General features: G+C 39.5%; 2 protein-coding genes across 4 annotated transcripts in view; both read left to right on the top strand.

The window, feature by feature from the left end:
* Positions 1-17,446, top strand: part of smg1 (SMG1 nonsense mediated mRNA decay associated PI3K related kinase) — a 34,255-nt gene extending 16,809 nt beyond the window's left edge. For all 3 annotated transcript variants that reach the window (XM_051886277.1, XM_051886276.1, XM_051886278.1), the window contains 31 exons: positions 190-334; positions 466-604; positions 1,346-1,567; positions 1,649-1,829; positions 1,934-2,095; positions 3,214-3,434; positions 3,531-3,685; positions 3,810-4,032; positions 4,133-4,379; positions 4,754-4,983; positions 5,312-5,560; positions 5,661-5,799; positions 5,877-5,986; positions 6,072-6,290; positions 8,187-8,380; positions 8,535-8,707; positions 8,806-9,085; positions 9,562-9,834; positions 9,966-10,200; positions 10,286-10,512; positions 10,611-10,767; positions 11,877-12,066; positions 12,189-12,661; positions 12,738-12,875; positions 12,961-13,293; positions 14,110-14,337; positions 14,467-14,678; positions 14,755-14,855; positions 14,941-15,117; positions 15,976-16,082; positions 16,168-17,446. In XM_051886277.1, coding sequence (XP_051742237.1) covers positions 190-334; positions 466-604; positions 1,346-1,567; positions 1,649-1,829; positions 1,934-2,095; positions 3,214-3,434; positions 3,531-3,685; positions 3,810-4,032; positions 4,133-4,379; positions 4,754-4,983; positions 5,312-5,560; positions 5,661-5,799; positions 5,877-5,986; positions 6,072-6,290; positions 8,187-8,380; positions 8,535-8,707; positions 8,806-9,085; positions 9,562-9,834; positions 9,966-10,200; positions 10,286-10,512; positions 10,611-10,767; positions 11,877-12,066; positions 12,189-12,661; positions 12,738-12,875; positions 12,961-13,293; positions 14,110-14,337; positions 14,467-14,678; positions 14,755-14,855; positions 14,941-15,117; positions 15,976-16,082; positions 16,168-16,245 — 6,218 coding nt within the window. In that variant the 3' untranslated portion in view covers positions 16,246-17,446. The remainder of the gene's footprint in view (positions 1-189; positions 335-465; positions 605-1,345; positions 1,568-1,648; positions 1,830-1,933; positions 2,096-3,213; positions 3,435-3,530; positions 3,686-3,809; positions 4,033-4,132; positions 4,380-4,753; positions 4,984-5,311; positions 5,561-5,660; positions 5,800-5,876; positions 5,987-6,071; positions 6,291-8,186; positions 8,381-8,534; positions 8,708-8,805; positions 9,086-9,561; positions 9,835-9,965; positions 10,201-10,285; positions 10,513-10,610; positions 10,768-11,876; positions 12,067-12,188; positions 12,662-12,737; positions 12,876-12,960; positions 13,294-14,109; positions 14,338-14,466; positions 14,679-14,754; positions 14,856-14,940; positions 15,118-15,975; positions 16,083-16,167) is intronic.
* An 817-nt stretch (positions 17,447-18,263) lies between these two features.
* Positions 18,264-27,663, top strand: arl6ip1 (ADP-ribosylation factor-like 6 interacting protein 1). The gene is made up of 6 exons (XM_051887617.1): positions 18,264-18,465; positions 19,356-19,489; positions 23,462-23,581; positions 25,253-25,370; positions 25,962-26,046; positions 26,757-27,663. The coding sequence occupies exons 1-6, from the start codon at positions 18,430-18,432 to the stop codon at positions 26,873-26,875; spliced, it is 612 nt and encodes a 203-aa protein (XP_051743577.1). The 5' UTR covers positions 18,264-18,429; the 3' UTR covers positions 26,876-27,663.
* The last annotated feature ends 125 nt before the right edge of the window (positions 27,664-27,788 follow it).

Below are 27,788 nucleotides of genomic sequence, written 5' to 3'. Positions count from 1 at the left end.
GACTGTCTTTTGGCCCATTAAAATATAAGCATAATTTTAATGCTATTTTATTTGTGTCATTGTAAAATGCAATACCATCGTCATATTGATCCTTAACCATTCAGTGTTACTTATGTTGTGTATTAGTATTTGATTAGCATTGTTTCTCTTTCATTAACACAAAGGTTTGTTTGTTTGTTTTGTTCACAGTCAGTGTTGGTGTTGGGGAGCCAGACTTTGTCCTTGGGCAGCTGTACCAGCTCTCAACTACTCAGGCTCCTGAAGTGGCCAAATCATGGGCTGCTCTTGCCAGCTGGGCATACAGATGGGGCAGGAAGGTTGTGGATAATGCCAGGTATTTTTAACTATGAAAAATGTTAATATTAGTAAAAAGGGGAAAAAAAAATGGATGTGCTCATACTGCTGGTTTTTTATTATTATTATTATTATTATTATTATTATTATTATTATTCTGTTTGTTTATAGTCAAGGAGAGGGGGTTCCTCTGCTCCTTGGAGAGAAGAAAGAAATAGAGGAGTTGCTCCCAGCAGGCACCAGTGATGAAGACAAGGAAACCATTTTCGGCATTTTGGGTCAAGCCATGTGTCGCCCAGCAGGAATTCAGGTTATGGAGTTCACAGTTTGTACAAATGATTCTAGATCAGTGGGTCTCAAACTGATAACACTACACACTATAAAAAAAAAAAATAAAAAAAACACATATACATTTTATTTAAATAAACTGGGGTCGGTGACATTTTTTAAAAATGTTTTTGAAAGACTTCTTTTAATATCAGTTGCTCACCAAAGCTGCATTTATTTGATCAAAAATACAGTAAAAACTGTAATATTGTGAAATGTCATTTACACTTTAAAAATCCTGTTTTCTAATTTAATATATTTTAAAAAGTAATTTGAATTTCTGGCATCATTAGTCCAGTCTACCATGTCACATGATCCTTCAGAAATCATTCTAATATGTTGATTTAAAGAAGGATTTCTTTCAAGAAATATTTCAAGAAACATTTCTTATAATTATCAATGTTTAAAACAGTTGTTCTGCTTAATATTTTATTGGAAACTGTGATAGATTTTTCAGGATCCTTTGATGAATAAAAAAAATAGAAAACTTTTGTTCAAAAAAAAAAAAAAATTTTTTACTGTCATTAATCCACCTTTGCTGAATAAAGTATTTCTTTAAATGAATCTTACTGACACTAAACTGTAATGTAGGTATTATTTTGACTATCCATTGTTTTTATGTAGACTTATGCCTTTAAGACTAATGCTGATGTTCATTTATTTGCACCGTAGGATGTGAATAGGTTTGGCTTTGTTGTATTCATGTGTTTTTGTGTTCCTGCAGGATGAAGACATGGCCTTGCAGAATGAAGAGGATGAGGAGGACGACATGGTGGATGTGATCGGCCGACAGCTGTTGAGTGCATGTCCATGGCTGTCTGAGGTGGAGGACACTGTGACTGACGGGCTGATCGGAGTGTGGAGGAGAGTGGTTGATCGTATCTTCAGCCTATACCGGGTCTCATGCAGGGCATACTTCACCTTCCTCAAACTCAACGCTGGACAGGTCAGCGGATTCCTTCAGTATTTATGCAGCGATTGGACAAATTTCTTATATAAATAAATTTCTTGGTGTCTTGATCATCAGGTGCCCATAGATGAAGACGATCCCAAGCTGCTCCTGAACAACCAGAGTAGCAAACAGAGCAGCGATGATGTCATTGTCATGGCAACCCTCCGTCTGCTGCGCTTGCTGGTAAAGCATGCTGGGGAGTTGAGAGAGGGTCTTGAACACGGCCTGGCATCCACCCCCACTGCACCCTGGAGAGGTAAGAACACGGATATTCAATACAGTAATAAATACCTTGCTTTATACATCATGTAGATGTTTATATTAGCATCAGATGGATTAAGAGATCTGTTTTCTCGCTAGGTATCATTCCTCAGTTATTCTCCAGACTAAATCACCCTGAGGCCTACATCCGACAGAGCATCTGCAGCCTGCTTTGCAGAGTGGCCCAAGATTCGCCCCACCTCATTCTCTACCCTGCCATTGTGGGATCGATCTCTCTTGGTGGAGAGGCTCAGTCGGCAGGTATGTACTGTAACTTGCAGGCAGGGGCATCCTGATTTCCTTAGCCCATGTGTCCACCAAATTTGTCCATTAGGGCTGGGACAATATATTGATGCATCGCGAATCGAGAAATGATTCTGGATCGATTCTGATATTTACCTTAAGTATATCGCGATTCTCTCTTGAATCGGTTCTGAGCTTAGTTTTTAACAGCAGGATGGCACTGCGTGCTTCCTTCCAATTCCTTAAACACATCGCTTGAGCTTTCTATAAAATAATCATTCATAAAGTTTGAAAAGGTTGAAGCGAATTCCAGGGATGTTTGCAGTTTGCAGTGGTCATAGAAGCATTCTGAGGTGCAAATACATTCTCAGACTCAGCTGAACGCACGAGCGGTCGTCTTCGTGAGCATTTGAGCATGCGGTTAAAAACTAGCCTAGAGTCCCATCTGCTGTTAAAAACTAAGCTCAGAATCGATTTGCGATGCATTTTGGAAAATATCAGGATCGATTCACGAGTTGCGATGCATCGATATATTGTCCCAGTCCTAGTGTCCATGGTGAAAAAAATGTATTAAGTATTAATTAGTAAGCATTATTTTTCATATTAATATTGTGGTAGTCCAGGAATGTCTTCTGGTACAGACAAGGATACTCAGAGACCAGCAATATCAGCCATGTCATTATGAAATGTTTTACATATTGAAATGCTAAGGTAAGATGGTGTAAAATTAGTTAGTAAAAATCTGTATGCGCCCTCTTGAAACTTCGTAATTTTCTTGCTTTCATCACTTTAGTTTTTCTTGTGCACTGGTTCGTCAAAAACTGGACTGACAGATGTTCAACGACTGCCCAAATTAGACTGACGGCCGATGGCTTGGTGCGTCACGGCCTTTGCCCAAAGTTGAAGATTTTTCAACTCCTGGCAACCAGAAAAAAATTAGCAGCACTCATTGCCTCTTTCCTCTGTTGGCTATTTTAAAATACACAGCACTCTAATTGTAGACAATTAAAAAAAATGGATAAAATTCTTTGGTGGACACACTGCCTTAAACATCCAATAAGTTATCCGTTTAGGGAGTGTAAATTCAAGTTTAGCCTCTTTGGGGGGAAAAAAAAAAATTTTTTCACCTCTGCCAGGTAATAAGCTGCCATCGTCCCTGCCAACCCTGCTGGGAAACATGCAGGGAGAGGCTCTCTGTGGAGGTGAGAGTGAGACGGGCAGTGGGCCAACTTCTCAGGAGAGCACCCGCGGGGAGGAGATGGTGATGTATTCTAGCGAGGACCAAGCCATGATGCAGGACTGCTACAGCAAGATCGTAGACAAGCTTTCCTCCGCCAACCCCACGATGGTGCTGCAGGTATTACAGAAAGGACTTTACTGTTCTATAAGTGTGTGTGATGGTGTTAAAGGCCATTGTGTTTAAGAGCTGTTTTGTTGGTTCTTGTGTGTGCAGGTGCAGATGTTGGTGGGTGAGCTGAGGAGGGTCACTCTGCTCTGGGATGAGCTCTGGCTGGGGGTCTTGCAGCAGCAACACATGCATGTTTTGCGCAGGATTCAACAGCTGGAGGATGAGGTGAAGAGAGTTCAGAACAACAACACGCTGCGCAAGTGAGTCATGACCCTGGAAATCGATATAGAAGAAGAAACTTTATTACTAAGCGTAACTCTTGCCTCTTCGAAAATCATTTAAATTCCTATTCCTTTTTTCTTTCTTGTGGTTGTTGTGGGTTAGGGATGAGAAGGTGGCTATTATGAGAGAGAAGCATTCTGCTCTGATGAAACCTGTGGTTTTTGCACTGGATCACGTACGCAGCATCACGGCTGCTCCAGCGGAGACGCCTCACGAGGCGTGGTTTCAGGAGACGTACGGAGAGGCCATCCACAATGCTCTAGAGAGACTTAGGAACCCTCTTAATCCAGCCAATCCTGCCAGCAGCTGGGTGCCCTTCAAACAGGTTAGGACAGCTGTGTGTGTAAGAGTTCTGATGGTATGAGGAAAGGCTGATATGCATACTCTGCACTTCACATTTTGTATTTCTACTCGTCCTGTCGCAGATCATGCTGAGTTTGCAGCAGAGGGCGCAGAAACGAACCAGTTACCTCCTGAGGCTGGATGAAATCAGTCCGCGCCTGACTACCATGGCCAACACCGAGATGGCGCTACCAGGGGAGGTGTCTGCTACAGATGCAGTGACCATCCAGAGTGTAGGCAACACCATCACCATCCTGCCAACTAAAACTAAACCCAAGAAGCTCTACTTCTTAGGCTCTGACGGCAGAAACTATCCTTACCTGTTCAAAGGTATGAATAAGTAAGAACATGGGTAAGAAAATCACTCAGAAATGACAATTCATCATTTACTTACCCTCATGTTGTTAAGAACATCACTCAAAAAAGGAAAATTCATCATTTACTTACTCTCATGTTGTTCTAAACACAAGATACCTTTTAATGAAACCCTCTGTCCCTCCATTTAAAGTCCATTCCACCAACACTTTGATGCTTCAAAAAGTTCATAAAGACATTGTAAAAGCAATTCATATGAATCCAGTGGTTTAATCCAAGTCACTTTATATGATGATGGTTTGGAATGATATGAGCATGAGTAAATGATGGCAGAATTTTTGTTTTTGTATGAATATCCCTTTAATGCATGCCAATTTCTGTGTTTTTAGGATTAGAGGACTTGCATTTGGATGAGAGGATCATGCAGTTCTTGTCTATCGTCAACACCATGTTCACTAAGGTGAATCAGCAGGAGAGTCCGAGGTTTCATGCCCGTCATTATTCCGTCACACCGCTGGGCACCAGATCAGGCCTCATTCAGTGGGTGGATGGAGCCACTCCACTATTTGGCCTGTACAAACGTTGGCAGCAGCGTGAGGCAGTGGTCCAAGCCCAGAAGGTGAGAGTGAAAATTAACACAAAACACTTCTGAAAATTGTTAGTGTTTTACATAACGTGGGTGCCAGGGTTATTATAGTTAGCCATCATAAAAAAAAAAAACATTTCCATTACTACGTTATTGTTATTAAAAAAAAAAAAAAAAAAAATGTAAATGTGTAATTGTAATGGGAAGTGCAGCTGTAGTAATCCTCTTCTAATTAAGTGGTTATGCAATTCCAGTAACTTCTCATTTTTATGTTACTGCAACTGACTATCTGTTATGGACATTTATGTTTTAAACCTAAATTTAAACATTTTGATAATGTAGTATATTTTCTTAAATTTAGGCACAGGACTCCTTCCAGCAGCCTCAGAATCTTCCCATGGTCCCACGGCCTAGTGAGCTCTACTACAGTAAGATCAGTCCTGCCTTAAAGGCTGTCGGGCTTAGTTTGGATGTGTCTCGCCGTGATTGGCCATTGAGTGTCATGAGAGACGTTTTACGAGAACTGATGGAGGCCACGCCCCCTAACCTCTTGGCAAAGGAGCTCTGGTGCTCCTGTACCACCCCCAGTGAGTGGTGGAGCGTGACTCAGGTTAGAGGAACCACTATTCACATGTCCTAACCATGTTAGGCACAGTGTTAGACACAATTCAGCGTACTATAATTAACACAATCTTGGGTGTCTCATTTAGTCTTATGCCAGATCCACTGCTGTGATGTCAATGGTGGGATACATCATTGGATTGGGGGATCGTCACCTGGACAACGTACTGATTGATATGACAACAGGAGAGGTGGTGCACATTGACTACAATGTCTGTTTTGAGAAAGGTGAGTGCTTGTTCATTTGAAAATGTGTCCAAACACTTCATTTGCATTGACATTTAAATACTTCATTATCCTCACAGGAAAAAGCTTGAGAGTACCAGAAAAGGTTCCTTTCCGTATGACACACAATATTGAGACCGCTTTGGGGGTCACAGGAGTGGAGGGCATTTTTAGGCTGTCCTGTGAACAGGTGATTTATTAATTTAATGATCGATTTAATTTAATTTCTAATTTAGAAAGTGCTTACAAATTGGAATGGTGTCCTTCCCTTTCAGGTGATCCAGATAATGAGGCGTGGTAGGGAGACCCTCTTGACTCTTCTAGAGGCATTTGTGTATGACCCCCTGGTAGACTGGACAGCAGGTGGTGAGGTGGGCTTTGCAGGAGCTGTGTACGGAGGAGGTGGCCAGCAGGCGGAGAACAAGCAGAGCAAGAGAGAGATGGAGAGAGACATCACACGTAGCCTCTTCTCTTCCCGTGTGGCTGAGATTAAGGTGAGAATTGCAAATTCTCAAAAGTGCAAATTGTACAGAAATGCACATTGACCACTTTAATGTGAGGTATGCAGTTTTATTTTATGCTGCTTACGGCACATGGAATTGCTACAGTTATGAATTTCTTTAGCTCTCCTACTGCATTCTATTGGTCGCACTAACAGGTAGTCCAATTACGAACGGTTTTCCATTGGTTGAGCCATGTTTCTGTTTTTTTTTTTTTTTAGGGGAATCAACCTACTAATTGTTTAATTATAGTTGTTTCTTTTTATTAAGCTTGAATGGGACAAAAAATAACACTCAAACTGCTTTGTGTCGTCACAAAATATTGATTATTATAATGTAGGGCTGAGCGATATGGCAAAAAAAAAAATCTTTTTTTTTTTTTTTACTTTTTAACTAGTCGACTTTACTACAATATGATTTAAGTAACATTCTCTTTATTAACAATCTGGTTAAAAAAAGTTGCATTCCAAGTGCACCAAACCTGAAGTGATCAACATGGTGTAAATGTAAAACAATTTGTTAAATATCTTTGCAGAAATATGCCTGAAATATGAAGGCAAATGTTGTACAAACTTATCTTAAACACATCCTATATACTCAGAAATAATATAAAATAAGAAAATGCTAAATATTTCTTAGCCAAAAAGTAATAGCAATAAATAACACCAGTAATTATTAACAGCAAATGCTTTGTAAAAACAGAAAACAACAGCAGCTTTCAGCCTGTCACCATCATGCAAACATGAAATATCAAACAGGTTTACAGGTTTTGCATTCCATTGCGCTATTTGTCCTATTGTTTTTATGTTTGGCAAACATGTTTGGGTGTTGCGCTTGTGTCTCGTGTCTTTTGCAGCGTCTCCCCCATGAAACGGCATTTTAAAAACACGGCCGTCAAGTTTAAAAAAAAAAAAAAAAAAAAAGCTCAACTCGCATTTAATAACTTTACCTTTTTTTCTCATTCCACTGCCTGCGTCTCATTTTTATAATGCAATAACGGATTTCTGAATGAACAGCCGCTTAAGAATAGTGATGTGTTCTCCGTTCATAGAGCGTCACATGAAAGCGGTTAATCAGATGCGCCTGCGCCATCGTGAGGTCGGATCATTTTCTTCTCCTAATACGGTTATCATTGCTGTATTGTCAACATGTCCAATTGTAACGCTTCCTAACATTTTTATTCAAAATCGCGATATCTCGATTTAAAAAAATAATAAAATCGAGGCAAAACATTAAATTCGAATTAATCGAAAAAATCGGAAAAATCACCCAGCCCTATTATGTATTACACAGCTCTACATATAAAGTTGAATATAAATTAAATACTTATATACTGTTTAGGAAATCTCAACTGCCTGATTTATTTAATCACAAAATGTAACTAGCATATCCAGCTTTATATAAAGAGCTGGCCAATAAAATTATGTCCAACTTTATCTGAAAACATACACTATACTTGTGTTGTGTGATTTGTATAGCATTTCGCAACTGCTTGATTGCTTGTATCGTCACATAATGCAAACTTTATCACTCAGCTTTAATCTGTAAAATGCGATTATAAGGCATGATATGATATTATAGACATTAAAGGGTTAGTTCACCCAGAAATGAAAATTCTGTCATTAATTACTCCTCCTGTTAATTGTCTTGCTGGCGATGCAGGCCTCACTTGGCCATCAGATTTTATCAAAAATATCTTAATTTGTGTTCTGAAGATGAACGAAGGTCTTACAGGTGTAGAACGACATGAGGGTGAGTAATAAATGACAGAATTTTCATTTTTGGGTAACCCTTTAACCTAATGAATTTCCGTAAAGCTGCTTTGATACTGTGTGTATTGTGAAAAGCGCTATACAAATAAATTTGACTTTTTTTCTTATTGTTTCTCAGGTGAATTGGTTTAAGAACCGTGATGAGATGACCGGTGTACTGCCGCAGGTGGAGGAGGCAGTGGAGGAGTACCTGAGCCTTCAGGAGCAGCTCACACAGGTCGAGAAAGTGCAGGGCAAGCTGCTGGAGGAGATGGAGTTTCTGGAGGATGCCGACACCAGAGGAGATCATCCCATCCACTCCCTGGAGCACAGGTCAGCAGATAGTTTTTTTTTTTTTTTTTTTTTTTTTTTTAAAGGAATCCTGTTCAGCTGTTCATGATTATTGGTTGATCATTAATCATTAGTATAGATTTGATTGGACATATTAAAGGTTCTTGCTCTTTTTCTGTCTCCCGTCCCTTCGCAGATACTCTGAGCACACTCAGTTGCAGTCCAGGCAGAGGACTGTACAGGATGCCATTCAGGGAAAGTTGTCAGATCTGGATCAGTGGATTTCTCAATATCAAGCTGCCTTTGCCAGTTTAGAGGCCACCCAGCTTGCCAGCCTCCTTCAGGAGATCAGTAGCCCTATTGATTTAGGTACAGAATTTGTTTTGGGTTCTTTTACTGAATATGAATTGAAATATGATGAGAAGCAAACTTCCAATTTGTTCTTTTTGGTCCTTTTTAAACTGCAGGTCCGCCCAGCTATGTGCCAGCAACAGCTTTCTTGCAGAATGCAGGCCAAGCACATCTGATCAGCCAGTGTGAAGCGCTGGAGGCGGAGGTGAGCGCTCTGTTACAGCAGCGGCGCTCTCAGCTGCGTGGCTGTCTTGAGCACTTGCACAGCTACGCCACCGTGGCCCTGCTGTACCCCCGTGCGGTGCTACACAGGCACAGAGTTCACACGTGGAAACAGTGGATGGAGGAGCTGGTGTGTGACATGACCGTTGATCACTGCCAGACCATCTATCACCAGTAAGTGCATCTACCTATTGTTCACTATAAGTCAAAAGACATGCTGAACACTTGTTGGCTGCTTTTCCTTCCCTTTGTGGTCAGTAATTTTTTTTTTTTTTTTTTTTTAAAGGGTTTGTTCACCCAAAAATGAAAATTCTGTCCTCATGTCTTTCCAAACCCGTAAGACTTTCGTACATCTTTGGAACACAAACTCTATTGACAGCTACGCAACTACCACGCTTCAAAAAGTTCATAAATAGATTGTAAAACTAATCCATATGAATTGAGCGGTTTTCTGAAGAGACACGATTGCTTCATATTATGAACAGATTTAATTTAGGGTTTCCTGAAAAACATGGAAATATTAAATACTTTCAATAATTGCAGTCATTTTTAAATTTTATAATCACAAAGGTTTCTGTGACTTTTCCATTTCATTTTCATGATATTTGATGATTAATTAAATATAAATGAAAGTCATTTTTTCTTTTTAGGTATGAAATGCAGTTTGCACCCCAGCCCCCTCCTGCCACGTGTCAGATTCTGTCTAGTATCGAGATGGCGCTGCAGCACCACGCAGCAGAAACCAACACTCGGCTGATGCGGCAGGTAGAGCGTCTGAAGGCAGAGGGCGCCGGTGTGCCTGTGTGTGAGGAGCAGCTGCAGGAGATTGAGCGATGTATCAAAGTCTTCCTGCATGAGGACGCCGAGCTCAGCTCCTTCAGCCTGGCCGGCATCATCGTCTCTGCACTCTGTGCACTCACCAGGTCTGCTTCTGTGGTTTTTAAAAAAAGCTTACAAGATTTGTGAAAACCTCAAGATATTTTTTTTCTAGTCCTCCATGCCCAAATTTGTCCTTAAAGGATTAAAGGATACAGTATGTTTCTGTGCTTTGCAGGCGTAACCTGGTGATGGAGGGAGCAGCAGCCAGTGCTGGAGAGCAACTGGTAGAACTGACTTCCCGTGATGGTGCCTGGTTCCTGGAGGAGCTCTGCAGTATGAGTGGGAATATTACATGCCTTGTGCAACTGTTGCAGCAGTGCCAGCTTCTGTCACATGACCTGGATATCCTCAGTCCTACTGAGACCTCGCAAGTTGTCTACCTGGCCAATGGCGTGTACACCTGTCTTCAGGTAAGGATGTTCTCATTGTTTAATGGTATTTGGTGATTTCAGTGATGTTTTTCCCCTCTCAAACATTTTTTATTAATATTTGAAGGAGCTCAACACAAACTTCCGTCAGATCATCTTCCCAGAGGCTCTGCGATGCATGCTGAAAGGGGAAAGCACATTAGAGACCATGCTAGCAGAGCTTGATGCACTTATTGATCAGTGCGCGGATGGAGTTTCGCTGCAGGGGTTGGGGGAGATTCTGCAGGCTCACCTTCGTAACACCACCATGGGCCTGGAGGAGGATCCAGATGACCACTATCTAGATGTCACCAGGTAACATGGAAATGTTTACTCTACAGTGTATGTAAAAGCTGCATCACTTTTAGGATAGACTTAACTTTGTGTCTTTGTTTTGTGTGTTGTCTTGTCAGGGTTCTGCGGGCACAGTACTCAGAACTGATCCAGCCACGTAGCATGGAGAGCTCTGTGCAGGAAACACCCAAGATGAGTGCTGGTCAGATGTTGTTGGTAGCTTTTGATGGCATGTTTGCACAGCTGGAGGCTGCTTTTGGACTTCTAATTGACAAGGTAAAAAACTGAAGTGTAATATTGCCTAATATTTTGAGCAATTTAGGCATTCTTTGAACCTGCACTGAATTTCAAGAATACAGATGTCAGGGATGATTTTTTTTTATTTTATTTTTTTTATTTATGTGGATTTCTATATTTTCCGACTTGAGAAATGTGACCCATGTGAATTGAACATGAAATGGATTAGTACAACTTAATCACAAAGGCTGAAATGTAATTATATACGTACTATTAAATACTATTTTTTGTTTACAGTTTTAGTATTACAATAGTAATATATTTCTTTATTGATTTGTTTAATTTATATAATTTAATATTTTTATTTTATTTTTAATAGAATAAGCATTTTTTATTATTTAACATTATTGTTGTTGTTGTATAGTCATATTGAATGGGTTCTACAAGAACAACAGAATGTGAACTTAGTGTTGTCAAAAGTACCGACTTCGATACCAAGTCGATACTGAAATTTTAAAAATGTGACGCTTTGAGCGCTGTTAAATGGATTCGTAAACACTGATCTACAATGATCAATGCTACAACGATAAACGCTTTAAAACATGTTGTAAATAGACATCAATGACGCTCTTCACTGAGCGCTTACACAGATACACACGAGTGTTTGAAAGCAGGCGTCTATCAGCGGACTGGTCTTTCAAATGCCCCCTCTTCCACTTTCAAACACTTGTGCTTTCAAACGCTCCCGTGTGTTGATCATTGTAGCCAATCACAGACATATATGTTGAGCACGTGACCACAATGGCCAATCGGGTTTACAAAATCCACTCAAAGCATAACAATTTTACAATTTCAGTACCAATTTGGTATCGAAGTCGGTACTTTTGACAATACTAGAACTGAGACAACTGTAAAATTTATTTATTTATTTATTTATTTATTTATTACTTATTTCAAAAAAACAAACATGACAAAATAATCGTAATTTGATTTTTGGGTTAAATCAAAGCTCTTTACCTCGAATTCAAAAAGGGTGGGGTTGGGGGGTGGTCAGGTTTTCCTTCTTTTTTGTTTTTAGCTGACCACATGCCTTAGGTGTGTTTATTAGATTAGAGTGGTATCTGAATGAATCCTGTTCTCCCCTCCAGCTGAACTCTATGGATGTGCCTGCTGCCTGGAGAAAAGTGGATGTGATCCGGGAGTCAAGAGCTACACAGGTCCATTTCTTTGATAATGTTCAGACCAGGCAGGTCTTGGAAGAGATTTTCTTTCTGAAGAGACTCCAGACCATCCGAGATTTCTTCCGTCTATGTGGATCATTTGCACAGACGCTCTCTGGTAAACAGCTAATGAATTGTTTTTATCCTCAAACATTTCTTTAATATTGCAGTATATACTGCTGTATGTTATAGTGCAGAATGAGGCTCTTGATTAGGCACCCTTCTCACTTTTTCCGACAGGAACATGCCCTACACCCACAGATGAGCCTCCACCCACTAATGGCCCAGTACCCATAGTGAAACCCTTGTATCGAGGCTCCACTGTAGTGAGCGAGGACCAGATGATGCGGCCCATCAAAGCCTTCACTGCAGACTTTGTGAGACAGATGCTAATGGGGCTCCCCACCCAGGCTCTGGGCCTAGCCATCTGCAGCACTCTCAGTGCGCTCGGCATGGACCTTATCGCCCAGGTGGAGGCCAAGGACTTTGGCGCTGAGGGGAAAGTTTCTCTGGATGACCTGTGCAAGAAGGCAGTAGAGCAAGGGGTGCAGGCAGGGCGGATATCCCAGCTGCTGCTCAACAGGGCCACAGTGCTGGCCAGCTCCTACGACACGGCCTGGAAAAAACTGGACCTGGTGCGACGTCTGGAGGTCAGCATTGAAGCCTGTAAGGTCAGCCTGCAGAGGACTCAGCTTCACATCACGATGTTCCAGGTAAGAACTGGTTCTGTTTTATTTATGAAAAAATTGACAGCAGTTTTGGTTGTAACTCTCCAATCCATCTCATCAGTGGCAGCATGAGGACATTCTTGGTGCAAGGACGCAGCCCATGACGGTCAGTCCCCCACCTCGTTCCATCATCCTCAGCAACATGAAAAAGAAGCTCTACAAACTCAGTCAGGATGAAGCTTCTATTGGCAGCGTCCAGGTTAAAGCCTTTGCTTGTTTTGGAGGACATGTCAATGTGAAATAGAAACCTTTTAATCTAAACCATTTTTGGTTTTGTGTTGCAGGAGAAGTTGGCAGGTCTAGAGGGCAGCATAGAGCAGAGGCTGAAGTGGGCAGGTGGCGCAAACCCCGCACTTGCCCCAGTGCTACAGGACTTTGAGGCCACTATAGCAGAACGCCGTGCCTTGGTGATGAAGGAGAGTCAGCGTGCCAGCCAGGTTACTTTTCTTTGCAGTACCATCCTCAACTTCGAAGGTTTGCGTACCCGCACCCCTGAAGCTTTGAACATGGATGCCACACTTTTTGAACTTGTGAAACGATGCCAGGCCACCTGCTCCTACGCTGCTCAGTTCAGCACCTCTGTTTCCCCTCTGGAACTTCAGCTGCTGCATAGACTGGTGGGTGTTGATTGTGTCGCTTGATTTTTTTTTTTTTTTTTTTTTTTTTTTATATTGAAAATACACCACACAACCAATATACACATTCAATATACTACAGTTCAAAATAACTGTTTTCTATTTTAAAATGTAATTTATTCCTGTGATGGCTAAGCTGTATTTTCAGCAGCTATTGCTCAAGTCTTCAGTGTCACATGATCCTTCAGAAATGGAAACCATGATACTTTTTTACTTTTTTTTTTTTTTTTTTTTCAGGATTCTTTAATGAATAGAAAATGTCTTGACTTGACACATTTGATAAATTTTTAATGCATCCTTGCTGAATAAAAGTATCAATTTCTTTCAAAGTAAAAATCTTTCTTTTGAAAGTTACTATATATTGGCATATTGACATTATTTAATTATCCATGCTCATTTCCCTATTTTTACATTTGCCCTCTAAATCTCACTTGGAATTAATCTTTAAAAACACCAGTAATGTAATAACACTTAATTCTTGCCAGTCTCAGAATTAATTGATTTTATTTATTTTTGCTTTTTTTTTTTTTTTTTTTTTTTTTTTCATTTGTTAAAATGTGTATCATGTTAATTTCGGTGCATCCCAACAAATCACACTACCTTGCCAAGTATTACTTTGAAATGTATTTGACAGTGACTCTGAAAGCTGAACCATCAACATTCCTGTGTGTATATAATACAGCACAGCATGTGATTACCAGTATGATCTATCTGCTGAAGTATTTGGTAATCTGTTTCTCTGTAATCTGTTGTCATCGTCCGTTTCTAATTGAAAACCACTGGATTGTGTCTTTGCAGAGTCCTGCCATGGATCTGTCCATTGGTGGGCCTGAGTGGCTGGTGTATGCGCAGAATCACCTCACCCAAGAGATGTCTAGTCAGAGAGCCATGCAGGAGGACAGAGAGCAGCAGCTGGAGAGCGTGACAGAGACACTACAGCTTCTGGTGGACTCCATTAAAGGCATCCTGTCCAGTCACAACCGCCAACTTGCTGATGTCAAGCACCTACTGCGTGCAATGGCAAAGGTATGTAATATTCAAATGGTTGATTTGTTTCCTTTATTGGATGCCTATCTGCTGCCAAAAAGTGTTTTTAAGTGTTTTAAAATAGCTTTTGTTAGTTGCTCTAATGTTAGCTGCTTTTCAATTTGGCAGGATGAGGAAAACGCCCTTGCAGAAGGAGAGGAAGTGACTTATGAGGGCAGTGTGCGTCAGTTCCTGTCAGAATACAAGGCATGGCAAGATAATGTGCAGATAGTGCTATTCACAGTAGTGCAAGCCACAGGTCAACCGCGCAGCCAAGAGCAGGTTGAGCTGCTGCAGGAGATTCCTGCCACCCTGAAGGAGCTAAAGGTTCAGAGCCAGGGGTGAGCACGGATTCAGAACAGAACTTGTATGTCCTCCAAGTGGCTTTTGTAGTTCTAAATGTTTCTTCCCCCCTAGCATCTACAATGGCTTGGTGGGATTTGCCTCTCCCCTTGTCACTGAGAGAGGAAGTGACTGTGTGAGTCCCACTTCCACAGTCCAGACCAGCTTTGCTGCAGGTAAGTTTTAAGGTGTTGCTTTTTTGAATTTTTTGTAGGTGATTTCTGTTCAGTGTTGCTGACCTTGATCTTCCTGTCACTATAGCAGTGCGCTGTAGTGGAGTGAAGACCCAGCCGGACAGCATGTCTCAGAATGCCCGCAAAGCAATTCCTCGAAACTTTGGGACCCCAGCGGACACTCCCCCCAGCACTCTGATGATCAACAGTAAAGGACTGGCCCCGAGCCCCAAAAGAGCTGTGCGGGATCCCAAAACTGGGAGAGGTTAGTCCTAATGCAAATGCCTTGATCTCATATATATATATATATATATATATATATATATATATAATTCAGAAATCATTCTAATATGATGAAGAAACAAATGTTTTTCTACTTAATATTTTTGCGGAAACTGATACGTTTTATCAGGATTATTTGATGAATAGAAAGTTTAAAAGAACTCCATTTCTTAATCACACTATATCACCAGTGCAATTTCCACGTAGTTACTTCAAATATATTTTTTCTGATTAGGTAACATAACGAAGTTGTTCCCATTCACAATACAAATTACATTCAAAACAGTTCAATGAACACAATTTAAACAGTAGATTTTATTGTGCGAAAAATGCCAAATGAATTATAGGCTACTAGATGTTTTACACAAACTAAGCCACTGATATTCATGTGGTCTGCATCCAAACCCCGGCATGTTTCCATCCGGACCGCGAGACAAAACAGTAGCACCATTTTTCTGTTTCTAGTTGAAGTGAGCAGCGCGTCAAAACAGCAGTGCGGATCACACCACAAGCACTTAGGATCGTTTGTGGTAATGATATTTCAGCACTATATCCTCTAGTAGTTTTATCTAAAGCCAAACGTGCTTCATTCAAGTCCTTTCAGCTCTGTGCGCATTCTCTCTTTCACCAGATGCGTGCCACATTAACGATGCGGAGCAGAGCAAGCGTTTTTAATTCATTCCAATGAAAGTTGAGCTTGACGCTCAAATGCTCAACCCCTCTCCATCGCAATGTTTTACTGTAGACATCATCTGATGCCAATTTGGTAGACATCGCACAACCCTACTATGTATCAACTTGAAGCTTTGCTAAGATCACTGATCAGCAACTTTTCCTACAGCTGTGCAAGAGAGGAATTCCTACGCTGTTAGCGTGTGGAAGAGGGTGAAGGCCAAACTGGAAGGGAGAGATGTAGACCCTAACAGGAGAATGAGTGTCACTGAACAGGTGAGCATTCGTCCTTTACATCTCCGACCTTACTGCTACTGTTGTGCATGTTTCTTAATGCATATGTCGTGTCTCTCTCTTTAAGGTGGATTATGTCATCAAAGAGGCGACAAATGTGGACAACCTGGCACAGTTGTACGAGGGATGGACGGCATGGGTGTGAACGGGATCCTTGTAGATCACTTTGGTCCAGCGAGGGTAGAAATCCACCAAAATCCACTGGGTCTGGGGCAATGGAGCCACAGAGCACCATGCAGGAAAGGGGGGGGGGTGTAGAGACCCTCCCTCAGGCCCAAACCGGATCCCCGTAGCACAGCTACATCCGGCGATCCAGCTAACACAACGAAATGGGTCTGCATCTGTCTCCCCGGGATGTGTGGGAGCTCACCAAGATGGGGAGGCGGGGTGGGGGGGGGGACAAGGCACATGGCTTGAACTACCCCCCCCAACCAACCCCTGTATCAACAACAAATAAACGTCTGTCAACTATCAAAACAAATAGGATTTGCCACGGGGAAAATTTGCAGGAGACAGTTTATCCACTCTTAGAGCAGAGGTCTGCGGTAATTAGCGAGTTTCTAGACTACATTTTTGTGAGAGTGGAAGGAAAGGGTGATCCGGTCTTCGAGGGATCCACTGGCCTCTGTTTTTGGATGGCTCAGGGTCATGCACGACTTGCGGCTGAGCTGTCTCCTGCTGGAGCGGGTGTGGAGGGCTGTGTAACTAGAAGGCTCAAGGGACTCCATTCAAAGCCAGAAGGCCTTTGACAGACCTTAGAGTTTGTTCTTAACCACAAAAAAGACCTTTTCCCCCTCAACTATATATAGGAAGCGTTGCAAAAACTTATTTTACACCTTCACCTACACCTAATGTATTGCACAGATTTCACAATTAAAAGGCGAATCGCAAAGTGGCTTTGGGAACATTCACTGTCATGAGTTTCTCAGTGTTTGGCACAATGAATGATATGCTTGGAGTTGGTAAGTACTTAGTCTGTGGTCTCTATTTGATTTGATCTTTGAGTATGACCCAGGCTCAATGTGGTGAGATGTGCAAATCAGTTTCTAAATGCTTTTTTTCTTAGTATGCATCTCTGATCTTGTTTGTGTATTGTAGATTTTCTCCCTGTCCTTCTTTACTATGGATTTAGTTATCTAGATTGCTCCTTTTTTTGACTTGCCTGTGGAAGTGTATCATCGCTGATACATGTCCCCATTAAAGCTTGTGTTTTACTGAACTTGACCTAGTTTTACATTTTTAGTGGGAGAAATAAGTAATGGAATAGTGATGTGGTGATGGTTACAATTGTTGTCTCAATGGTTTTACTCCATTTTGTTGGTCAAATAAAACTATAATTAAACCTCTTTGGTCTTCATTGGAGTGAGTGTTTGCTGTATTTGTTCATAATTGGCTGATTTTTAAGCTTTTGGCATACTTGAAATTTTCATACTTGAAATTGTTTACCAGGTTCATTTTTAACTTGAGGGAATTTGTTCCACAGTGTTTAGGCGTCTACCATTTATACTGAATTTTAATTCTGTTGAAGAACAATGCTTCATTACCCTTTCACAATTACAAGTGCTGGTATGTTTAACCCAGGATTAATAGTAACCTTAGCCTGCGGTTAACTTAATGTTGAATGTTCTTGAGCATTACATATTTTGCACCTGGTTACACTACTGTAAGTTTTTATTATTATAAAGAAATGAATACTTTTATACAGAAAAGATCCATTAAACTTGTAATATTTAACATTACTGTTTTGCTGTATTTTTAATCAAGTAAATGCAGCCTTGCTGAGCATAAGAGACTTAAAAACGATCTTACTAACCCCAAACATTTGAACATGATATTCAGTTGCAGTGAAGATTGTATTTATTTACCAGAACTAATATTTAACTAATTATTGCTGTGTCTTGTGTTTTTGAGTGCAACCCCACCTGACGCGTGATTTCCCCCGTTACAAAACTTATACATCCAGGAAATAACATATGACCATTTCTAAGGATGGGGGATGGGGGGGGGGGGAGATAATAATTAAAAATCGTTATCGGTAATTAAAAATCAACATTTGGTTTCAAACTATTTAATCTCTAATTAGTGACAGCTTAATTTAGATTTCATTTTACAGTTACCGATTGTTTTTCAGCAATTAATTGACAGCACGTTTTAAGCGCCATTTTGTTTTTGACGTGAACTACATGTCCCATGAACCCTTGTATTCCGAGTTTCAGATAAAAACATCCTGAAAATAACGGTCGGTTGACAGACTGCGGCAGTAGAGGGGAAGTGGGTTCAAATCATTCTCTCCGAAGGAACACAATTCTGAAATTCCCCTAAATAAACCATGGCTGAGGGCGATAATAAAAGTGCAAATCTGTTGGTAAGTGGTCTGTTGATGGTAATGTTACTTTTTACAAGCACTCCGACTGCTGTCGAAATATATTTCGTATCATGGTAGTCTATTTTAGCAACATGGTACGCGAACATCTAACGTTACTGCTGTCACCATCTTAACCAGATTATAAAAATAAGCGACAGGTCACCATAAAGCTTAATATGTCTCTTATTTGTAATTTTTAGTCCTGTTAACGCAGCGAATTGAAGGTAAATACGCAACGGAAATGAAGTGCGTGCTAAGATGTTAGCAAGCTAATGCAGTGCTAACGATAAGGATTACTCTCTATATCTAGCGTCTTACTAAATGAGTTTTCTCACACAGATCTTGGATTTATTTGTTATATGTTTAATATATTAACTTTTTGATGAATATTTTAAGTTGTACCTTTAGAAAGTATGGAGCGTTGCTGGAGATAAGCGTGACGAAATCTCCATATGCGGCTCTAAATGGTTTTGAGATTAGTTGTAAAGCCTCCAAGTATTCTGGTTGAAGTTTATGCTTTAGCCTTTTAAAATACATTTTAAAATTGAAACTACTTTTATTGTTAAGTTATATCATAGAAAGGAAGTAACTGGGCTGGCCATTTAAACTTCACCTGCTAGTTTAAACAGAACATTTCACAGTTCCCGTCTTTAAATAAAGACGTGCTCCTTTTTGGTTTTAAGTATTATATTTACCATTTTATTTGTCTCTCATAAGCGACTATTTTGTGTTTGTATCAGTTATAACATTCTTGACATTCCAGCTGGATGGTGCCCATCCCAAGACTTCATGACACTCCCATTTTACAACAATCCCCGATAATGCCATGTCACATGACACAAGAGAACTCATTGTTTTAACAGTAATATTGACTAGAAGCATTTCTCTAGGCTCAGGAGACGAGTCAGCTGGAAGAGCAGTTGCAAGGATGGGGAGAGGTCATCCTGGCTGGAGATCAGTTCCTGCGCTGGGAGAAGCCGTGGTACCCTGCAGCATTAGTGGCCGCCACCACAATCCTCTTCACGTGAGTCTGCGGTTCATAGTGTGCATTAGTGCTACTTCTTGACTAGGCCTAATTTTTCACTTCAGTTAATCAAATAAGGTCACACACTAAAAGCTTAAGTCCTTGAAGTATTTAAGGATTTTACAATCATTGCTTTCTTTCTCAGATATATATAGGTTTTACGCGTTCTAAACTTGTATATAACAACATATATTGCAATCTATCTGATATTCAGAACAACATCACGATTGCCAGTGTAATTGCTTTTATACAGTCGTTCAATAAACAAGTATTGAGCAATTTACATTTTAGAATAATATAAAATAATATAAAATTTAAAATAATATTGCCAGTTGCGCGTCTATTTTTGCTTTGGTGAAGGAAGTCAGTTGAGTAAATGATTCAGTGACTCACTCGTAAAGACAGTGGCATCATTTGAAATTGCTTACTCTGATTAGTAAAGAAAAATAAAAATAAATTTTCATGTGATCTACCAGGGTCAGTTGCATCATTTCACTGCCATTTACACATCGTCTCCCGGGGCCTTGTGGGATAGTAAAGTGTCCATTGTATGTGCACTTCAGAATCTTGCTAGAACTGATAAGTCATCTGGGTACTGTTTGCCTACTGTTTTATGAATACAGTTAATTTGGACATACTACACTTTTTTATGGACTGTTTTTTGCCCAAAATATTAGGGAAGTATGCATATTTGGATACAGCCAGTCAGTTGTTGCTGATTGAATCAGTGTTTTTGAATGAATTGGTTAAGTTAATGATTCAACGACTGTCTTATGAAGACAGTGGTGTCCCAAATCACATATGATCCATCCAAATCCATTCATAAATATGTTTAGAAACCTTAAAACTGATGTAATCTACATGCATCCATTTCATACTTATTCAGAGAAATAAGTATTCTCAGTGACTGCTATTTGTAGTGCAACATCCTACACAAATTCAGCTGTTAATGTACAAATGTAAAACTTTAATGTAAATGTTAATGTAAAACTTTAAAGACGCTATTCTAACTGCGTGCGTTAGACCATGCTACAGGGGAAAGAAGGGTGCCCCCCTCTGATGCCAGCAGCTAATCGCAGCACTGGAGTGGAGAAGCACCAAATTGCAATCTCGTCCTCATCAGAAAGGGATAAATGTACCCTTTCAACAGACACTCCTTGCTCTGAGCCTCCGGCACATAACGGAAGGCAGCAACGGATACATTTAGGTTCTTCTGAGTCTCCCAGTTGGTGAGCTGCTAACAGATACGCTGTCCTGAGACTCTAGCCTGCAAAGGTGAGACAGAAACCAGTTCCATGCTCTGAGTTGACAGCTTGTGAGGCAGCAACAGATACAACCACATTCTGAGACTCCAGTCTGTGAGGAAAGAGACATTAACAAACACTACATTCAGAGTCTTCGTTCAGCAAGACGGTAACAATTACAGCATGTCCCAAGTCTCCATGCCAGAGAGAGTGAAGCGGACTGACCCAGTTCCGAGTGTCTGGCCCAGAGGCAGAAGACATACACATTTGCAACAAGGTTAAGCACTGGAGAGCAAACCTTCACTTCAAGGTACCTTCGTCTGCGTGTTCCAAATTAAGGACCTTCTGCACCTACTTCAGGGCCTAATTTGCATGTTCCAGATTTTAGGACCCTTTTTGGTGCTTTAGGAGATCAGCATCCCACAGAGCTATGTTTTCAAGGCTGTTGAACCAGATTACGGCTCCTTTACCCACTGCATTGTCACCCAGTACAACCAGTGGAAGACGTCACCACTATCAGACTGCTCAATTGACCATGTAGAATGTAAATATCACTTTACCAAACCTCTTTCCAGAGACCTTGGCATTGTTGTATATTATCAGTATGTTTTTCTAATTTACATTAGAGATAATATAATTGATGCTATTTAATAACAAGTGATCTTTCATTCATTTGTTTGTAAAATAAGGGTCTTCACCACTGACCTATAAAAATGACTGGATTGCTCATTGCGTTCTAAACTGTCATCAGGCGGTGAAGCCACCAGAAGTGTTCAAGCGGCCATATTAGTATTCCCTACCGACAGGACAGGATTCGTTTTTAGGATACATGTATGTAAATTAATTGTTGCTTTGGACATTATCTTTAATGTTTATGGTCTTTTTGGGCAGGATAAATAATATATAGAAATCGTTGAGATGGGTGTGTCTACTGCACACTGCCGACACGCGTAACTGAACTAACAAAAAATAGGTTACTTTATGTACATAATTATGCAGAGACATATCTGGGATTATTAGCAGAAATTGATTCGAATATACAATAACTATTATAATACATATAATACATACATTGGACTATATTGTATTCAAATCCAAGGATTACCATGCATCATCTTTCTTGGAGTTACAGTATGCTTGGAAATGAAGCTTCATGTCTTTTAAATCCATACGCAGTCAGCATTATTTCTCTGAATAAGTTGTGAAGCATGTATATTATTTCCTGATGTCTTTTTGTTTGACAAACATCCAGTTCAGACTCTTGGATATCTTGTAATCCATTAAAAAGCCACAGGTCAGCTCAAATTCTATGGCTTTTTACTAGCATGACAGTTTGCATATGAATTAAGTGTTGTTTGTGTATATTGTTGAGCTAATTATTCATTTAACCAACATTTAGGTTGTTATTTTTACTGCCTCAAAATACATGCAGTTAATGAAAACACTGAGTAATTTCAAGTATAAAAACAATATTATAGGCTTCTCCTTGCATTGTAAGAATGTACATGGAGACTCTGACTCATTAGGTAATGTTTTCTCATTAAAATCCGATGATTAGAATGCGAGGAAGTACTAGGGAATACCAATATGGCAACCCGGTGGCTTCACTTTTTATGACGTCACGAGCAATCCTTTTTTATTTATATAGATCAGTGGTCTTCACCTTATTAATTTTATCTTTCCATAAGATAACGTAACTCTGTCATAGCCACACCCAACTTAATCTCTTGTATTTTGTGTATCTTATGCACTTTATTCTTTTATCATTCACGGTATTCATTTAGTAGTTGTTTATTTTTATCTTTTTGGTAATAAAATGTATTTTATTACACTTCTGTCTTCCTTGTGTTGATAACACAGAAGAGGCTCTACAAGTTAAAGGGTTAGTTCACCCAAAAATGAAATTTCTGTCATTTATTACTCACCCTCATGTCGTTCCAAACCTTTAAGACCTTCGTTCATCTTCGGAGCACAAATGAAGATATTTTTGATGAAATCTGAGAGCTTTCTGATCTCCCTATAAACAGCAATGTCATTGCACTTTTTAAGGCCCAGAAAGGTAGTAAAGACAACGTTAAAATAGTCCATGTGACTACAGTGGTTCAACCTTAAAGTTGTGAAGCGATGAGAATACCAGCATCAGTTGTGCTGCTTCACTACTGTTCATAAATCATCTCCTGTGGCCTCATGGGAAAGTAAAGTGTCCATCATATGCTTCTTTTGTCACATACTGTTTTTTGCCTACTATAGAGTAGGGAAGTATGTGATTTCAGATGCAGCCAGTCAGTTGTTTTGTTGCTGAATGAATTTGTATTTGACTGAATCTGTTCAGTCAGTGATTCAATGACTCTTAACCATGTAACCTACTGAAAGAGTCACTTAAAAGTACCCACCACTAAAACACAGGCCAACAGTCTCAGAAAGTAAACAAACAATTACACTCTTCAGCTTTAAGATTTAACCTGTTTCATGAGCTTTATCTTAAAGCTGATATTCTGCATGTTTGCTTTTTAAAAAAAAAAAAAAAAAAGTAATATGCCACAACAATTAGGAGAATAAGCAAGTTCTTAATAGTGATGTCTTTCCCCTTCCCCCTTTTACTTTCAAGAACATCCAGTGCTATGAAGTAATCGTGTGTCATTCTGTGTTTTCTGTTGTGACAGTTTGTGTACAGTCACAAATAATGAAATGAATGCAAGAGTTTAATTTCCTCTCTCTTCATTGGCAGGCTGATCTACTACTTGGACCCTTCTGTGCTTACTGGTCTGTCCTGCAGTGTCATGATCCTGTGCCTGGCTGATTACCTGGTGCCCACTCTTGCCCCCCGTGTCTTTGGTTCCAACAAATGGTAAGTGGAGGGATAACAACAAGCCACAGACTTGACCACAAGCTCTCGTTGCAATCTCTTCAACTACTAGCAAGGTTAATGTCAAATAGCATGTTTCTCTTCAGAACTCGAGAGTTTATTTCTCAATGTAATAAACGGCAAAAACTTCAGATTCCCTGAGAACACATGCAGATGTTTGCACAGCATGTATGTTCTTGCCTCTTCTGGGTTCATTTTAGTATGTCACCTCAGGCAACTTCCCTTGCTCTAGTTCAGGACCCGGGGTCTCTGGTGTCTTTGAGTGACAAGTTGCAGTTGCTGCTGAGTATCCAGTGTCAGGCAGTGTTGATTTGACTCAGCAGATCTTCACTGTGCTGATCCCATCTCTTCTCTCTGCAGTGAGAGGTCTTGCTATGCAAGATCAGAGCCCAGGCGTTTATTTTAGTGTCTGGCAGCTTCCTGTGGCTCTAAGCTGTAAGCCTTCAATATGGTCATGTTTTATACCCTGAAATAAAATGCATTGGCCAAGCAGAAATGGAAGCAGATTTCTAGGGCTGCAACTAACGATTATTTTGATAATCGATTAATCTGCCGGTTGTTATTATTATTTATTTATTTTAATTTTATTTTTTTGATTAATCGGGGGGGGAAAAATCTAAAAATTATTATACGTTAAAAATAATTTTTAATCCAATCTGCCCAATGCTGTCCTCCAAACAATGTGTAATAAAAAGCCCATGGAAACAAATATAGTGAATGTATCCATGTTGTACATTATAAGCAAAAAAGTGTTAAAATACAAACATTATATTCTAAACCAAAAAACAACTGATTTGACTGCTTGCTATTTTTAAAGCAGAAATTAAACCGACTAAATTTAAAAAGTGATAAACAAAAACAAAAGCACAAAATGTTAACTTTGTATGAGGTATGAGGAACACACATTTACTCTGAACATAGTAATTATATTACATTAACGGGCTATTCCAACAACAGTGCCTTTACTGTTACTGCACTCATAAATATGATTACTTGTTACATGTAGAATTTTAAACTTACACTTAATTTCTAACAAAAAATATTTTTGCAAAATGTGTATTTTAGTCAGAATTGTGTTTCTATTCTACTGCTCTCCATCTGTCGTTCATTCAAGTCAGTGAAGTTTAACAAGACCGAATATGCAAAATGGAAATGCTTGTGGGACTTTCTAACATTTACAGATAAGGATGTAACCATAAAATGTAAGTTATGTGCTGAGGAAAACACGTGTCAGAGGCATTAAACAGCACACGCATCTGTCAAAGCATGACAGGGCAAGATGTGGTAAACGCTTGCTTTTGTTTAAAGTGCTTATAAATAAAGCATTTAAGTTTCTGACAACGTGAATCATGTACTTTTCCCGCAGCAGCTTACTTTGTGTCCTCTGCTATTTTCATGCGTTTTGTCCATAGAAATGGGTTATTCACTACTGTAAAGCCACATGACTGGCTAATGGTTTCCCGGGCACAGCGCATAGACGCAACTAATCGATAATCAAATTCGTTGCCGCTTATTTTCATCATCAATTAGTTGTTGTAGCCCTACAGATTTCCTCATTTATGATGCGTGTATTACCCATAAAGACACGTTCATTGAAGCATAAAGATATTGTCATGCATGTTTTCTGAGGTGTGATGTTTTGTTCCTGCACAGGACCACAGAACAGCAGCAGCGTTTCCATGAGATCTGTGGGAACCTTGTGAAGACTCAGCGCCGTGTGCTTGGCTGGTGGAAACGTCTGTTTGCCCTGAAGGAAGAAAAGCCAAAAATGGTATGCTTTTTTTTTGACTTGAACAACATCTTCCTTGTTTTGTGTCTAAGAACTCATTAGTGACTCATAAGCTTTTCACACTTTTTGTAAGCTTCCATTTCACACCACAAAGTTTGCTTTCACCCTGTTACCCAGCAGTAAGAACAAACAAACATGAGCCTTGCCTTAGTGCATGACTCTACCCATACATAATTAAAGAGCAGTGCACTTGATGCCCTTAAGAGAACATATTTAATGGGGTAAGGATGCATTAAATTTCTAGAAATTGATCTTCTTGATCTTTCTATTCATCAAAGAATCTTGGAAAGAAAAAAAAAAAAAAAAAAACATCCATCACGGTTTTCAGAATGGGGTAATGGCTGCTAAATACATTGCATTTTAAATTATATTCAAATATGGAACAGTTATTTTAAATTGTAATAAAATTTCACAATATTGCTGTTTATCTCTATTTTTGCATTGGTGACCATAAATGGCTTCTCTCAGAAATATTAAAAAAATCTTAACAACCCCAAATTTAGTAAAGTGATGAATGATAGTTTGTGTATGTATCTGTACTCCATGCAACTCATTTCTTCTACTTCTCTACAGTATTTCCTCTCTGTGATCAGCAGTCTTGTGGCTGTGGCCTGGATCGGACAACAAGTGCATAACCTCTTCCTTACTTACTTGATCGGTACGTATGCTGTTTATCTGGGCTAAAAATTAAGCAAACTGCACGAGAGAAATCCCCTGTGTTCAAAGGCTGTCGTATTACATCAGAGCAATGCACTGATCATGTCCTGCCTGTTACAACATCACAAATGCATTTGTAGTTTACTAAACTAGCAGGAAAAAGCTGGACGATCTGTGACACACCAGTGTGCCAACTGCAGAGAAGTCACTGTCTTTTATCAAAGCTTAGCTGATGCAAACAGTGACTAGGCTGCATGACAAAGAGGCCATTGTATTTAGGTCATGGAAAGCCAAAGTTCTGTTCCAGAAATATGCTGCCTCTTACCCTCCCTGCACACAAGATTTGTTAAATGTGTGTACCAATTAGGAGAAATGTTCTTGGACACTTTTTATTTGTTATAAAATTGTTACCTTCTTATGAAATGAATCATACTTTTGAAAAATATGAAGACTCCAGTCATACCAGTAGTCTGATAAGAGGTATTTTGTTACATGGAGCTTGTCACCTCATGGGGAACAGTAATTTAGAGGGATTTTGTTTTTTGCCTGCCTTTTGTCATGCCCTATGACATACTACACCACAATTCCATAATTTAGAAGATTACGTATTTTGAAATGTCTGTGGCACAGATGAGTTGGGTAGAACAAGCTTTAGTTCACAGGGCCATCTTGTTAGTGATTGTCCACTCATTTTCTGTTTTGTATCCACAGTGAGTTTCCTTCTGCTTTTGCCCGGCCTCAACCAGCATGGCATCATCACCAAGTATGCTGGCATGGTGAAGAGGGAGATCAACAAACTTCTCAAGCAGAAAGAGAAGAAGAATGAGTAAAAGAAAAGGCTCAAGTGAAAAGTTAATTTCTGAAAAATTTAAGTTAAACATGGTCATCTCACCCATGCTTACAGTCAAATCTCTGAAGACCAACATAAAGCTTTTGCAGAAACTGAGCTGATAGTGAAAAGTAACATCTAGTAAACAGCTTAAATGTATGCTGAAATCTCTTGAGGTTCATATGTAATTTTTGTTTTGTTTTTAGGCTTCATTTCAAAGTATATATTTGCTTGCCATCAGAAGGTTTTTTTTTTTTTTTTTTTTTTTTTTTTTTCCAACACTGAAATGTGTTCATTCTCACATCCATGATTATTTGCATGTCAAGTCAAATGGTAAGTCTGTGTAAGATATAAAGAGCGCTTAATTTCTTCTATCAGTGAGGCAACCACTGAACATTTACTTTAACCAATTAGATGCACAGAACACATTATCAGAAGTTTTGAAATGTAGCCTTTTTTTTTTTTTTTTTGGACGGCTTGAAAACATGCATTTCTGCACTGTTCTGAAAATTGCACTGGAAACCAGAACTGGAGTGTTTGTGTAGGGGATCTTAGATCCATACTGCTGTACTAGTGCTGTGTGGACCTCATTACTGTCCTCTAGCTCTAGCCACTTCTCAATTCAACACCTGTTTCAGGGCTGTGTGTATATATGTTCATTTTCGCTCCTTTTATTTCTTTGTTTCTACTGGCTTGTCTTAAGTTTGTCTTCTCTCCATGTTCTTTTAATTGTCATTTTGTGTTTGAGTGTGTTCATCACGACAATAAACTTACTCAAAACTTTCCCTAGATCAGTGTTGTTATTGTAAACCAAAACTATTAAATTAATTTTTGGTAATTGAAAAAAAGCTGAAATAAAATATAAATATCAGTTTTAATTTTCTTTCATCTAATAAGTTATTAGTTAGCACTAA

Source organism: Ctenopharyngodon idella, chromosome 3, assembly GCF_019924925.1.
Source record: "Ctenopharyngodon idella isolate HZGC_01 chromosome 3, HZGC01, whole genome shotgun sequence".
In the NCBI taxonomy this organism is placed as follows: domain Eukaryota; kingdom Metazoa; phylum Chordata; class Actinopteri; order Cypriniformes; family Xenocyprididae; genus Ctenopharyngodon; species Ctenopharyngodon idella.
Note: the sequence above shows the minus strand (reverse complement) of the source record. Positions and strands in the feature narration are given on the sequence as shown.